The sequence below is a fragment of the Thamnophis sirtalis genome, unplaced genomic scaffold (genome assembly GCF_051295495.1).
Source record: "Thamnophis sirtalis isolate CommonGarterSnake01/CBP01778 unplaced genomic scaffold, rThaSir2_p1.2 scaffold_5, whole genome shotgun sequence".
NCBI classification, from domain to species: domain Eukaryota; kingdom Metazoa; phylum Chordata; class Lepidosauria; order Squamata; family Natricidae; genus Thamnophis; species Thamnophis sirtalis.
Window position 1 is genome coordinate 73754823 of NW_028261385.1, and position 16345 is coordinate 73771167.

The 16345-nt window shown below is 44.8% G+C and overlaps 1 protein-coding gene across 3 annotated transcripts in view; it reads right to left on the bottom strand.

The window, feature by feature from the left end:
• BRD10 (bromodomain containing 10) overlaps positions 1-16099 on the bottom strand; it is a 50511-nt gene extending 34412 nt beyond the window's left edge. For all 3 annotated transcript variants that reach the window (XM_014076303.2, XM_014076302.2, XM_014076301.2), the window contains exon 1: positions 14796-16099. In XM_014076303.2, coding sequence (XP_013931778.2) covers positions 14796-15430 — 635 coding nt within the window. In that variant the 5' untranslated portion in view covers positions 15431-16099. The remainder of the gene's footprint in view (positions 1-14795) is intronic.
• Between the last annotated feature and the right edge of the window lie 246 nt (positions 16100-16345).

A 16345-nucleotide genomic window follows, 5' to 3' on the forward strand; every position in this document is an offset into this window, starting at 1 on the left:
TAACTTCATAAACAATGAACATGACACTTAAATCATACAAACATAGTCAGGGAGGGACTGGATCCTCCCCCCACACAAACACATACACTATGAGAAAAGGTGTATCAGGTAAGTACCAACACCCTTTCTCTATGGTGAGGGGGGAGGAGTATCCAGAATGGGACATACCAAAGCCTGCACGTCCCTAGGGAGGGAGACTCCTGAGGCCCCATATCCCCCACTCAAGCCTGTTGAGGCATGGACCCTGCCCTGTGAACCGCCTGCAACACCCTGTGGCCAAACAAGGCTTCTGCCGAGGCAAAGGAGTCCAGCTTATAGTTCCTAACAAAGGGAGAGGGGGAAGCCCACATGGCTGCCCTGCAGATTTTGGCCAGGGATGCCTGCGTGGCCCAGGCCGTGGATGTGGCTGCACTCTGCGTGGAGTGAGCTGTGATATGATTTGGTGTCTGTAAGCCCTGTGATTGGTATGCAGTGGCAATGCAGGTTCGCAACCACCTGCCTATCGTGGTGGAAGTTACCTTGTTACCCAGGGACCCTGGTTGGAAGGAGAAAAACAGAGCTTCGGATTTCCTGTTTGGCCTGGTTTCTCCTGAGGTAAATCCTCAGAGCCCTCCTTACGTCCAGAGTGTGCCACTTCTTCTCCAACAGGTAAGAAGGGTCTGGACAGAAGTTGGGCAAAATCAATTCTTGGGCTCGATGGAAGCAGGAGCACACCTTGGGGATGAAGGACGGATCCAGCCATAACACCACCCTGTCTTGGTGGAAGACGCAGAGATCCTCCCTGGTGGACAGCGCTTGCAGTTCGGATATCCGCCTGGCAGAGGTGATGGCCACCAGGAACGCCACCTTCAGAGTCAGGAACTTAAGGGAAACTGTTCGTAATGGCTCAAACGGAGCGCCTGTTAGAGCGTCCAATACCCTGTGTAAGTCCCAAGAAAGGTACCTGTGTATCGTGGGCGGTTTGAGATTGGAAGCCCCCTTGAGCAATTGCCTGACCATGGGGTGGTGCGTCAAACCCTGGTTTCTGCCAAACAGGAGAACTGATGATATGGCTGAAACCTGTCTCCTAATTGTGTTAGGAGCTAACCCTCTATCGAGGCCCGCCTGGAGGAAGTCCAGAACCTGTGGCACCATAGCCTGGATAGGATTGTATCCTCAGGAATTACACCAAGAGTCAAAGGCCCGCGACGTGGAGCCGTAGATGCGCTCCATGGAGGGTCTGCGGGCGGCCTGGATAGTCCTTATCACCCTGGGGAGAAGAGGTCTTTCCTCAGGATGCTCCGCTCAATCGCCAAGCGGTCAACTGGAGCCACTGAGGATCTGGGTGCTCCAGCAACCTCTGGCTGAGGGATATCCTCTCCTGGGGGATTCTCCAGGGCCTCTCCACAGACAGAGACTGGAGATCTGCAAACCACAGCCTCCGGGGCCAGTGAGGAGCCAATAGAACCACTTCCACCCTCTCCTGAAGGACCTTCCGTATGACCCTGGGGATCAGGAGCAAGGGAGAAAAGGCATACAGAAGGCCCCTGGGCCATGGACTCTGCAGAGCATCCGTCCCTTCCGCTGGGGACCTCCACCAAGTCAGGGAGCGGGAGACCTCTACCGGGAGAAGTACCTTGGTCTGTGAACAGCTCGTGAGCCTTCGCTGGAATGGCAATAGGAACCATTGGAGATCTCTGGTGTGGAGGCGAGCCCATGGGACGATGCCAATGGCGGAGACTATGGTGCCCAGCAGTTTAGACAGAGTGGCTAAGGACACCTTGCGTTTCCTGGCTATCGAGGAGGCTAGCTGTCTAAGCGCTATCTGTCTGTCAGGCAACAGAAAAACCATGCCAATCTGGGTGTCTATTCTGGCTCCTAGGTGAATCAGACTAGTAGAGGGGTGGAGATGACTCTTGGCTAGGTTTACCGTAAACCCGTGATCCCTCAGGACTGTCATGGTGACGTCTAGATCTCGTAGAGCACCCCTAAATGAAGATGACTGCAAAAGCAGGTCATCCAGGTAACACTGGATGCACACCGGGACCTGTTTCAGGTGCGCTGCCAGTGCTGCCATTACCTTCGTGAATACCCTCGGGGCCGAAGACAGCCCGAAGGGGAGGGCCTGGTACTGATAGTGGTATCCCATGTAGCAAAACCTGAGATATCAGTGGTGATCCTGGGCAATGGGAACGTGCAGGTAGGCCTCTGTGAAGTCTATGGAGGTGAGAAAGTCTCCCTGCCTAACCCCCTCCAAGATAGAATGCAGAGAGTGCATCTTGAACCTCCTATAACGAATGGAACGTTTCAGGCATTTCAGGTCAAGGATCGTTCTCCAGCCCCCTGAGGCCTTGGGGATGACAAACAGAATGGAGTAGTGCCCCTGACCCTGTTGCTCTGGAGGCACCAGCTGGATCGCCCTGATCTCCAACAGGTGTTGGATGGCCTCCTGCATCAGCAACCTCCGGGTCGGGTTCTTTGAAACCAGACATATCTGGAAGAAGCTCGAGGGACTGGAAAGAAATCCAAGTGAAAGGCCATGCCTAATGGTCTTCTGCACCCACCTGTCAGTGGAAGCGAGGTCTCAGTGGTTGGCGAAGTGCACTAAGCACCCCCCAATGGGGAGAATGCTGGGCCTAGCTTTAATTTTTGCAGAAGGAGTGCCCCCCACCTCCTCCGCCCCCTCGAAAGGGCCGCTTCTGCTGCCTGCCTCTCTGTTGACTGTCAGGGTACCTCTGCCTTGCAGGGAATCCCCCTTGGTACTGCCTGTTTCCAGAGAACCCTGCCTCTGACACCCTAAAGGAATCCTGACCCCGAAAGAAGGAACCAGAGTCCTGACCCCGGGAGTAGGAGCATCTGGGGTATGGAGTCATCCTGAAGCTGCCTTTCTTCTGGGTGGTAGCCAGGACCTTCCTCTTTTCCTTGTTCTCAATCAGGAACTGGTCCAGAGCCAAGCCAAAGAGGGAGTCCCCTGTGAAGGGGGCCAAAGCCAAGCGCCACTTGTGATGAACCTCTGCCTGCCACTGCCATAGCCACAGCAGCCTGCGTGATGCCACTGATGACGCGATCGCCTGGAAGCAAATCTGGCTGAAGCCAAGGTGGCATCTGATGAAAACTGGATGGCTGCCACCAGCTTGTTGATGTCCTGATGTGCCCGGACATCTGCTATGGGTGTGTGTTGCTGTAGCTCCTGCAGCCACAGCAAGGATGATCTGTTGATGAAGGAGGCTGTGGTGGCTGCTTTGATCGCCCAGGCCGCTGCTTGATGATCCCTCTGCAAGGTGAGGTCCGCCTTCTTGTCCTCCGTCTTCAAGGCATCCTCTGGCTCCCCAGGCATGTTGGTGGATGTATGAAGAGCCATGACCAGAGCATCTATGGCGGGCTGCGCCAGAAGTTTAGCCAGCTCTTGGTCCACATTGAAGAACACCCTGTCTGAAGAGGAGGGTGAGGGACCAGTTGTAGATGCCCACTGGCGCCTTACCAAGTCAAGGAAGGTCTTGGGTGTAGGGACGGTGTCCGCCTCAATGGCCTGCTCATCGAAGATGTTCTCCGCTGAGAAGCCCTGTCATTGAGGTGGGACCTCTGCTGCCCTGCTGCCTAGCTTGACTGTTGTCTTGGCCTTGAAGAGCAGGGACTTAAACAGTGAGGGCTGGAACAACCCGGCTAATGTAGGTTTAGGGGGAGGCATGCCTTCGTCCCCTGACAGCTTGTCCTCCCTGATCTCGCCTTCCTCACTTTCCATGTCGCTATTCTCCTGGGATGAATCTGAGGAGCTAGGGATCTCTTCCTCCTGGGCTTCTGGGTATTCAGGAGCCCTGGGGGGAGGGGGAGCCCGCTGTGGCTGTTGGAATGCTGCTGCCATGCATTGCTGAAATGCCTGCATCATTATCTCCTGAAGGTTGGGGGCCCCTGTGGGAGGTTTCTGGCTGGGCCCTATGCCCCCCTGAGTAGGGGGAATGCCAAGGAGGGGAAGTCCAGTAGGCAAGGCTGCCCCCATAGCAGGAGTGGTAGGGGATTGCCACCCAAAGTCCTGAGGTGTCTATAGGGATTCTTGCTGGCAGGGCTGGATTCTACACTGTGCCTCCACTGGGTAAGGGAGTGGCTGGAGTTTTCCCCCCTTTGCCTGGGGGTGGCCTGATGGCTGGCCACCTTCTTGCAGACCCTCTCTAAAGTCTTATGCCTCCTCCTCTTGTACTTAGAGGGCTTGGAAGGCTTGTGACCCTCCCTTCCTCTGGATCTGGGGGAGAGGTGCTTGCTTTTACATTTAGCCTTTCCTTCCCCCCCCCCCTCGGGCAGTCTCTGGGGAAGCCACTGACCTGGATGCTTGCTCTTCTGCCCCTCCAGTGGGGCTGCAATCCATGCTTGCAGCTGCCTAGGTTTCTTCTTCCTGGTAGTTGCTGGGCGCCGCCATCTTGGACCACGTGGGTCCTTCCGGCTTCAAAATGGTGCCGTGCGACTGGCAAAAGGGGCGTGAAATTCAAAGGTACTTGCAGAGCGGCTTGTGCTCCAGGGAGATGCCGCATGCCCTCTCAGCCGAATTCTTTTCCTCCTGCCTCTTCTCCGATGCCGCTGTGGCCAGGAAAGGCTTCTTTGGCTTCCTCACAATCCTCTGGCCACGTGGAGGCAGCGCAGGCACTCTGGGGCGTTTAGGAAGACCCAGTTCGTCGCTCAACCCCTGAGGGGAGCGACGGAGTGCTCCAGTGACTTACAACCCTCCACGGCTAGGGCTTGCCTCCAGGAGGCTTGTGCCCTCTCCTCCTGCTGCCCGGCCAAGATGCTCACTGAGTGTCTTTGGATTCACTCAGTGGCCAGGGCAGTGTGCCGCCCCAGGGAGGCTGGTGGCAGTCCCGATCCTGTAGTAGGAGGCTGTGCGCAGTGCAGAGAGGCAAGATTCGACGGGTCCAAATGAATTCTCTTTAAATCCTAGTAAATTGTTGGAGATCCAGAATGTGCAACCTTTCACGATCAGATGAGTCAGAAAAAACTGGAGAATACCTGGTGCCAGGGGGCGTTGCCCAAAGATCTTATCTGACTCAATCCAATCATGAGAGGATAAGGTCAACCCATTCTGGATACTCCTCCCCCCTCACTATGGAGAAAGCCACATGCGGCTCCAGAGCTGTGGGTTGCTGACCCCAGCTCTAGACTTGTCACATCCAATTCCTGAAACAGTTCTCCATATGTTTTTGTCCCTAGGCCCCTAATTATCTTAGTTGGTCTTCTTTGCACTTTTTCCAAAGTCTCAACATCTTTTTTTAATGTGGTGACCAAAACTGGATACAGTATTCCAGGTGTGATCTTACTAAGGCTTTATTACTAATGAAGTACTAATACTTCACTTGATTTTGATTCTATGCCTCTGTTTATACAACCAAGGATTATGTTACCTTTTTGGCTGCTGTCACACACTACTGGCTCATGTTTATGTGATCATCCACTAGGACCCCCAAGGTCCCTCTCACAGTTACTATTGAGCCAGGTTTCACCTAATCTGTACTTATACCTTTGGTTTTTCCTGCCCAGATGTAAAACCTTGCTTTTATCCACATTAAATTTCATTTTCTTAGATAAACCCATTGTTCAAGTCTGTCAATATCTTTTTGGATCATGAGCTTGTCTTCCAGGGTGTTGGCTAATCCTGCAAGCTAAGTGCAATCTGCAAATTTGATGAGTTCCCCTTCTAGTCCTCCATTTAAGTCATTTATGAAAATATTGAAGAGTACTGAGCCTAGGATGGAATCTTGTAGAATCCCACTGCTTAATTCCCTCCATGTAGATGTTGTATCATTAAGGAGTATGGTTTGTCAGCCAGTTACAAATCTACCTGGTGGTGATTCTGTATATCCCACGTTTACCAAGAAGTAGGTTGTGCTCTACTTTGTTTAATGCCTTGCTAAAATCTACAATGTCCGCAGCATTTTGCTGGTCTAATAAGTCACTTTGTCAAAGGCATGATCTGTTTTTAACAAACTGGCCGGCTACTAGTTATAACTTTATTTATACTGTGAACTCTAGATGTTCACAGATCTGTTTTTTGATTATTTTTCCTAGTATCTTCTCAAGTATTGATGTTAAACTGATTGGTCTGTAGTTTCCTGCATCTGTTTTATTTTCCTTTTTTGAAAATGGGAACTACATCAGTTCTTTTTTAATCCTCTGGTAGCTCCATGGTACTCCAGGATTTTTTTAAAGGTACGGCACAATGGTTCTGATTTAACATCTGCCAGCTCCTTCAGATTACCTCCCACATTTATATCCCAGATCTTGATGAATATTAATCACCCATGTCCTGGTGATTTATATTCATCAAGATCAAACAGGTGTTCTCTTATCATTACTTTAATTTTTATTTCTAGTCTGTCTTTTGTAGTTATGTTTTTGGAAGGTTGGGCTATAGTTTCTTTTTGAGTGAAGACTGGGCTTTTTAATTATATTTTTCAGAGTTTCCCACGCTTCTTGAGCTGTTTTTCCCTTTATGATTTTCAACCATGGAATATTTTCTTAGGTTCTCTCTGAGTTAGTTAAAATCAGCTCTTTTAAAGTTTAAAACACTGGCTGGATTATATTCCATTGTTTGTGTTTGCATTATATTGAATTCCTTGGTCATTCTCAATCCAAGGTTCCAGCAACTTGAATTTCCTCTATCACTTCTCTATTACTAAGAATTAGTAGTAAGAATTCAAATTAGTCTTATATTTATTTTTGAGCTTTTTGCTTATAACCACACCTGTAAGTCATAAGTCTCCTTTTCCAAACTTAAGGAACTACCTGTTCCTGCATTAAATTCAAAATATTACAATCTCTCAAAAATCGAATTTACAAATGTGCTGCCATTCAATGAGACATTAAAATACCAACTTCCAGGTTGTTTAATAAATTATTGTAGGTGCAAATTTAAGCCGATTGGGCTGCAATGCATAAGGAAAGTCAATTGTGCACATTTGAATTTATTGAAATAATGTTGAAGAAACCAAAATATTATCAAACCTAAAGAAAAATAATGGTTAAAAAGTATACAGGTATTCCTTGTCTGATGATCGTTTGCGTAACAATTGTTCAAATTACGATGGCTTCGGAAAAAGTCACGTATGAATCAGCTTTCATTCTTATGGCCATCACATCACACCCACAGTCATGTGATTGCAATTCAGGCACTTGACATCCACCTCACATTTATGACTGGTTGCAGCATCTTGCAGTCATGTGATCACAATTTGTAACCTTCCCAACCAGTTCCCAACCAAAAATATTATTGGGGAAGCTGGATTTTCTTAAAAACTATATGATTTGCTTAATGACAGCAAAAAATGGCCATAAAATTGGGTTAGTCATGTGCTGATTCACTTTTTGAGTGGTCTAACATATAACTGATGCCAGTCTTAAATGTGGTCATAACAGGGGTGGGTTCTTGAACTGGTTAGTATCGGCCACGTGTTGCTTGTGCATGAGCAGTTGACTAAAATTTGTTCTGCGCATGTGCAGAAACATGCCGGCAACAGTAGAAGAGACCGGAGAACTGGTTTGGGGGCATGACCAGCCTGGGTCACTGCCAGTTCTGCAACCAGGCCAAATCACCACTACTGGTTCAGCCGAACCGGGAGCAGCCCACCTCTGGGTCATAAGTCGAGGGCTACTTGCATTCTCATTTGCTTGGGATTACAATGAAATATGGTTTCAGTTTATTATGGGGGACTGTGAGCATTGGGGGGGGGGGAATAAAGATAATGGAAATTTGCTTTTTTCTATCCATTCCACAACTAACTTTCTGGCTCAACTAAGATATCAAAAATTGTGTAAAGTATTTGAAAGAAAATGTATAATGTCCAAATTGATCACAGGGCATCTGCATTGAGCCAAAATCCACTAAATGATAAAACATGTTACAATTTTCAAGCTTGCTCCCTTATGTACTTGGATGTGATGCTATAATTGTCTCCTTGCCCTTACTGGCATCAAAAAATTTGTATGCCATAACTTAACCAATATGGATAGCATAAATTAAGACTATGGATTGCTATGTATTCCTTTCTAATTAACATTGCATTATTTTTAGCATTTTTGAAAAGTCTTCACATTAAAATTATCTGAAAGTTAATTGATTCTAAATTTAATGCAATTCTTCTCTCCAAAGAAAAAGCAGATAGAAAAATATATATTTTGTGTAAATGTATACAAAATATTTGAATATCCAATTTCCTCACCTTCACAACCATGTCAACATTCCCATCTTGTCAAACATTTTAGGTGAAACAAATCCTGGAGATCCTCTATATGTCCAATAAATACTGTATATGTGAGACTTTTGTACAGGCATATGTACACTGTAAATATACTTATCTCCCACAAGTAGGCAGGCAGACAGACAGACTCTTTCTGTTAGTCTGTTAGAAATCAGCCTCACACGTATACACATTTCCAATTTTTTTATCAGAAGAAACAATTACAAAGAAAAGAAAAGAGATGTTCCTGAAGTATAAGTAGTCCTCAATTTACAACCACACTTGAGCCTGGAATTACGGCAATAACTCTTTGTGGTCATTAAAGACCCATGTGATCCTCTTGCTTAACAATCACGATTCTGGTTCTCCCCATTGTGCTCATTAAATAACCGTGCAGGTCATTAAGCAAAGCAGAGGTGCCTCCATAGTGGGAGGCCCTGGGAGGCATGGTACAGACTGAGGCCTGCACTGCAGCACCTTCCCATCTCACAAGAGGCCTGCATCAGGCCTCCCAGGGCCTTTCCCAGCCGAGGCATCCCTTGGACAACTTCGCATCGCACTGGGTCTCACATTCTTGGGCCCATCCTGTCAGGCCTTGTTCCACTTATCTCTTTTGAAGATTGCCTTTCCAAAAGAGCACCCAGCCTGTGCTATGTGAAACCTTCCTGAAGAGACTATCTCGCACTATTCTGGAGGGAACTGCCATTTGTTTAGAATGGCATGATTTTTCATCATGCCTTCTGAGAGACTGCAAGAATGGCAGATGCTTCCAGAATGGCACGAAGCAGCCTATGCAAAAAGGCCATGCATTGCATTGGCTGGGTGCTTTTTTGGAAAGTCTATCCTTGGAAACTGCCTTTCTAAAAGAGAATCAATTGATGCACACATGGCCTCCCTATTACAGAAGCCCCTCATGCCATCCTGGAAGCAGGTGCCATTTGGAGGTGGCTGTAATTCTCAGATTGTAATTCTAGGTAGGCAACATGGTTTTTAGTTGATTTGCTTTCAAGAAAAATGATCTTCAGAAGAGGTAAGTGGAGCGCGGTGAGTGTGGGACCCAGTGAGGCAGGAAGCAGGCCTAAGAGACTTAGCAGAGTTGGATGCAGGAAAAAGATGGGCAGGGGCACTTGCAATACCCTCACAGCCAGTCATAAGGGCAGGTAGATTGCCAAGTGTCAGAACTGTGATCATAGGGGACTGCAGCAGCTGTAATTTCAGACATATGTCATATGTCCCTTCGTTGAGCACTGTCGTAATTTTTAAAGATTGCTGAAAAATGCTCATAGGTTAAGGGCCACCTGCACTATGGAAAAGAAGAAATCAGAAGGGAGGAAAAAAAAAACCCCACAAACGAACCAAAGGGAAATTGTAATTTCATAATGAGGAAGAGGGGGAATGGGAGAGAAAAGTCCTGTCATTGCAAAAACTATTTAATTCACAAAACAGCATCAGGCATCATCTAATCTTCAAGGTTATCATCACAGAAATTCATGCCACGCAGCATGTATGCACACATCTGTACCTCTATTTTTTTCCCCTAACAGCTTTTTCTTATCTTTGAATGTAAGGATTAAGAATGGCCACTCCTTCTTTTGGGACAAGCTATTCTACATGACAAGAGCATCTATACGGAATATTCACTTCCATGCACTTTCCACAGATGTTGTAATAGAAGGGGGCTTTCAACAGATTCTCTGTAATGATTTGGCACTATAAAGGGCTTCTCTCATGTATACACCAGAGAGAAGGGAGCAACTGAAGGCAGAAGTTGGGAGTTAACTCAGAATCCTAGCCTTAGATTACTTCAATCTGCCAGTGATAAATCCCAAGAAAGGCAGGGACTGAGAATCTCCTGATAGGTTAAAATATTAAGGGAACCCATTTATAATCATTTACAATTATTTATCTAAAATTAAAATTAAATTGATTCCTTAAGCATAAAACAATGACCGTACTGTCTTCCTCATGGTTGAAAAAGCAATAGATCCTTTAGACATCTCCCTAGGTTAAAAAGATAATACTATAATTTTGAAAAAGAAAAATAAGAAAAGATCCTTCACACACTGAGAGTGTGCAACATACTCTCTGCATGTATTAAGTAGGAAGATTCTATCTGGAAAAAGGTAATTTCAAAGGTACCCTGACACCAAGCATAGCGATCTTTATAGATAAAAACACATTTTGAACTGCACACAGAAACACACTGATAGCCACTGCCTCTCACATAAAAATGGTGTAATAGAGTCTGGTCGTTTATTGGGCAGCTCCATTGTGCATCACTTGAAGTTTCCATGTGGTCTTCAATCAATGTAAAGTGGGTTAGTATAGTCCAATCAAGAAATGAAAAGGATGTGAGAGACTGGCTGGCTGCAGAATTATAGGAATTGATGTCCATACCTCTTCAATCTACCAAGGCTATTGAAACACTGATGCATAAGCTTAGATTACTATTGTTAGTAAATTTTACTTTTGGGAAAAAATGATGGCCAAATAACCAACAACTCAAAAACACGATCCATAACAGATTACAGTTGATGGCTCAGTAGTTAAAGATGTTGAGCTTGTCATCTGGAAAGCTAACAGCCCAGGTTTCAGACTCGAGTCAGGTTTGAGACCCTGAGCTCTGAGTGACGGGATGAGCCTCTATTACTTGTTCCAGCTCTTACCCATCTAGCAGTTCAAAAGCACGCAAATGCGAGTAGATAAATAGGTACTACTTCTATGTACCTATTAAAGGTACAATGTTCCATGCACCTCATCATATAGTCATGCTGGCCACATGACCATGAAAATGTCTTCAGACAGCACGGGTTCTCTTGGCTAAGAAATGGAAATGAGCACAGTCCCCCTAGAATCAGACAAAACTGGACAGGGGAAAAGTTAATAAGTGTTTTATTGTCTTAAATGTTGCTAAGCTAAGTAACCTGCTTCTTCAGAATAACATTCCCATAACTTTATAGTAAAATTAATTATTTTGTCATATTAAGGAATGTATTTAATCTCTGATGGCACAGAGTGAAATAACAAATTATGTTATCTGATGGTTGTAACTAGGTTCTTAATAATCTGAAACTGACACTGTTCTAACTGAATAAGGTTTTATCTAAAAAGGGTAAATGTTGAAAAAAATATTATTCTTGGTCTGTTCTGGCTTTTCTATACAGTATCTGCTTAAATTCTCCCTCCCCAGCTGCCACCTCTGTTCAATTGTGTCCAATTCTTGGAGACTGCCTGGACAAGTCCCTATAGTTATCTTGGCAAGATTTTTCAGATGTTATTTACCATAACCCTGTTCTAGGACTGAGAGAAAGTGACTAGTCCAGGTCACTTAGCTGGCTTTGTGTCTAAGGGGAAACTAGAACTCAGAGTCTCCCAGTTTCTAGCCTGATGAACCATTATATCAAACTGGTGTAAAAAGATATTATTGGAGTCTCTATTAAGCTTTATAAAAAGTAGCTTTCTCTCAGAATTCCAAAAACCAAGGTAATCAAATTTCTTATTACTATATTTATATTTCAATTTTCTCTAGGAATGCAGCAAATGGAAGATTCAAGATAGCTACAGGGAAGTATTTCTTCATAAGTTCATTATTAAACAATAGAATTTGCTTTAAAATGTTTTAAAAGAAAAAAGAGACAAAGTTATTGATGGCTACTACACATGAATGACTATTGTGAAAAGATTCCTGTATTTTTCAACAGAATGTAAAGGCTTAATAGAAAAAAAAATTTGTTTTGAAAAGGGAGATATATGACAGGATAGAGTCTTAAATATAGGACTATTAAAATTAGTGTAAAGTGAGAATTGCTATCATATGTAAGCCACTCAAGATGTTTTGTACAAAGTTTCTGTAATACAAGAATTAGCTATGAACAATTGTACTTGTTGAAACATACCAGTGAAATGAGGAACGTAAGAACAATTTAGAAATAGTCTGTGTAAAATGAAAAGCTTATCTAGTCCATTCTTCTATTCCCACCAACCAGATAGCTTATACCATGTTTTGGCCCCCCAAATAAGGCTTGGCCTTATTTTCGTGGAAGTCTTATTATTTTTGAGGTGCAGGAGGTGGTAAGCGTGGTTATGGCTGCTGCTGTGTTGCAATATTTTCGGGGAAGGCTTATTTTCTGGGGAAAGTTTATTTTAGCGCATGCACTCAAAAGCCCAATTGAGCTTATTATCCAGGGAGGTCTTATTTTCGGGAAAACAGGGTAGGAAGTTTACCAACAAAATATGAATATAACAGCCTCCTGCTCATGTTCCCTAACAATTAGTAATAAAAAACATCCATTTTCTGGTGGTTTTTCTGGGGTTAGAAATAGTATATGCATTGTACAGATTGAAGTTCACGGAAAATTCAGTCTCTTACTTTAAATATTGGTAAACAAACCAAATCCAGCATGATCTCCTGCTTTCTGAAATAAATGGGATAAGGCAGGGAAACAAATATTGCTTAATTTCTCATTACATCAATGGAAATTCTCCACTGATCAAAACATTCTTGAGTAGCAGGAGCTCCTTCATTTAAAGTATGCAAGATTAGATTCAAGTCCTATCTTCACAGATAAAAATTACATAGTTAATTCCTCATTGTTTTATTAATTTAAACATTTGTATTTATTAATTTAAACATTTGTATTCCATCTTTCAGTTCTAATTGAACAATCTTTAAAGGTAATTTTCCTGGCCTAAAACCAAGAGACAAATCTCAGTTTCATCCTCCTTTTCTCATTTACTAATCTATGATATTAAACTGAATCCTCTTATTAATTGCTTCATCAGCAATTACAGAAATATATCAGAGTGTTCACCTATGGAGATAGTCCATTCATCCTTGCAACTTCAAAGTTGTAAGAATAACTAGTCACACTTGCCAGATTTAAAATGTAAACATCTGATTATAAACAAAGTTAGGGAATACAAATATATCGTGTGTTTGTGAACTTTAATCTGCTCAAACTACTGGAGTTCATCTTTTAGCATTTTAGGTCATATTTTAAAAAGTATCATTTGTTAGATCTATTCATTAAAGATATTTGTTTTCATATTGTAGCACAAAATCCAGTATCTTTGGTTTCTGATCAGGGGAAATAATAAAGTATTGCATTATAAAAGCAAAAGAAACCATTATATTTGCTAGAACATTATGACCAAATTAATTATATATTATCAGTGACTGGAATTTCGAGCACTGCTGGGAAAAAGAGTATTAATGAGCTAGTGTAGCATGCTGAACACTGGCTTTATATATTTTGGTATCTGCATCCAACCAGCTCATCCAGTAATTAAACACCATCTTTTCAACGCAGTTATTTGCAGTAGATCAAAAGTAGGCATCCACAGAATGTTCATGTTCTTCAATATGGGTTTCTATTGATCAAGAATACCCCTCTTTCATCTTCAAACTGTCTTGCTTCATTCAGGCCATTACCAGCATCAATCAGTAACTCAGAACCTGAACTATTTCAGATTTAGAGTTAAGGCAGAGTAAAAATATACCATCTAGCCCATGTTTGTCCATTGAGAAGAAAGGGGTTGGTCTGATAAACCAAATTTTCAAACTTAGGTCTATTTCTGTGACTTCTGTGGCAATCAATCAGAACAATTAGAAATATAGATTTCTTCTGATGCTGTCAAGTCTTCTTTATTTAAATAGGTAATTGCACACAAAAGTGGTAGTTCAGGCAAAAGCATTTAGTTTTAAGAATATTTATACAGCACAAAATTCAAATACTGTAAAACAGTATGCGAGCTGATGAAAAAATAATCAAAAATGCTGATGAACAAATACAAAAAAAATTCTAGATTTTCCTTACACTTCATTTCTGTTATTCTCCACCAAGAGTCTTTACCAATGTTTCCAAATGAAATGAAATACTGTATAGCTCATTAGCAATAATAGTGTGTGCTTCATATACAGAAAGTCTTGGATTAGAATCAGATTCTGGCAGCTAAAACTCTGTGTAACAGCATAGGCAAAATAATACTAAATGGATCAATTGTATAAGAGAGATTCCTTTTCTAGTCCACGGGAAGCTTTTCCCTGGTATATCTTATGAAGTTATAAAAGAAGTGATATTATATAATACATTTTCTGACCAAAGCATCTTATATGATACTCTATTTCTCTAACTACGACATTAAGAAGATAGAATGAACAAAAAAAAAATACACAGGTATTTTGTGGTGGTGCTCACTATAAAATAATCATACTTTCAATGGATGTTTAGCCACCCTCAGCAAAAAAAATCTTGCAGAAACTCAGAACAATGTATTCATAGGTATTCTAGTGGCATCGTTTGCATTTCACACTAATTCAAAACACTTTATAACTCAGTATTATATAAAACCAGGCTATAATTACATCACTTTACCCCACTTCTAAACTTTGTCATAAATGATCATCAGCTGTGCAATACAACAAACTCTATATTCATGATCAAAATCTTATTAGTTCAGTGGGGTTTAAAAAAAAGTACAGTTAGCTTGTACAGGATTCACACCCTCACAGCCTATATTTTTTTTAAAAAAAAACCTCCTTCCACTCTGTAAACTTTCTTCCTAAGTATTCCGATACAGCAGATATATTACACCTACCGAGAAAGCAGAGCCAGTTTCTGTTCAAGCATCATCTCCAACTTCTGGGCTTGTTTGGAGAGCCAGTGATCTACCCCATGAAGCCGATAGCAGGTCTCCAACATCAATCGGAAATCGGCCACAAAATCAGTAATTCCTCTGTACTGGCCAGAAGCAAATTTTTCTTCCATTTTCAACAGCCACATCCCTGACAATTGCTGAGTTTTGGGGCAAGGCAGAAGACAGCCACTATTTTCTTCCGCGGGAAAGTGGGCAGCGCCCGTTTGGCTGCGTTCACTTTTTTGATTTTCCCAAGATCTCAAAAAAGGAGCCGTCAGAGGCCGGTGTTTTTCTAAGAGAAACTCGCTCAGGATCCGATAACCCTGTTGCAATTCCGGGCTCAGGCTTTGCTCCCAATCGGGGTGGCCGCCAGCGCTCCCTCCTTCGAGCTTGTCTGCCATCGGGAGGCAGCCGGTGAGCGCCGGGTCCGTTAATGCCTCCGTTCCGTGCTCCCCAGCTCCGGCCGTCGTGGCAGCCACCACCGACACCTCCTCCTCCTTCTCCGGCGACGGCATCTCCATGTCGCCGCCGTCGCCTTCTTCTTCTTCGCTGCCGTCGCCCTCCTCCTCCTCCCCTTCGGGCTGCGCCGGATTCATGCCCCGCCGCAGCTGCGTATGTTGGCGCCCGTGGAAAGCGGTCCCGGCATCCAAGAACTTGGAAGAAGTCGGCGCCGCTTCAGCCGGCCTAGACAGCTCCTGCCTGCCTCTTCTGGTTAGGCCGGCCTCGGTCAAAAAAAAGAAGGTGCCGCTTCGGCGGCCCCTCCGCTTTGCGTGCTTCGCCTGGCCCCCGAGATGCGGCGGCAGAGGCCCTCTCGTCGTGGAGAAGAGCCGTAACCTGTGGCGGCAGGTGAGAGCCCCTCTAAACTCGCCCGGGTGGGAGGAAACGGCTTCGGAAAGCCCGCCGAGAGTTCCCTCAGAAAAGGGCTGCCCGGGACCCCTCAGCCCTTGCGCCGCAGGACCGAGAGGGGCGTGAGGCACAGCCGACAGGGAATACCTGCCTGAGTGGAAGGAGCGGCTACCGAAGGGGGCTCCGGGCTCATTGCCTCGCTCCCCCCTCCGGAGCCAGAGGCGTCCCGACCGGTAGGGAGGCCTGCGCTCCCTTCCTGGCTCTGCACCCGGGCCTGAACGAGGCTTCTCTCCAGCCCCGCTGCCTCGGCTGAGGGACGCACGGACGAAGCCGGCGTGCTGTCAGTTAATGGGGGGCGCTGCCAGACTTGAGCAGTCCCCTCCCCCACAGCCAAGAGACAGAGAGAAGTAGTGGGAGAACCCAACCTCCACCGTCTGCGCAAGCGTAGTCGAGGCGGACTCTCCGGTTGCGTTGACTGCGTGCTTTGTATTGGACACCTGCTGGAGAGTGACATCATCAGGGAGTGACGAGAGAGAGCGAGCGAAAAGACGGGGAGGCCGGCCGCTCGGTTAGAGCCGTTGGTTGCTGGTAACCGAGAAGGATGGAAAGCTGACCGTAGGGTCCAAAGGGAAGAACTGCCACAGATGCGAGTTCAAGTAAAATCG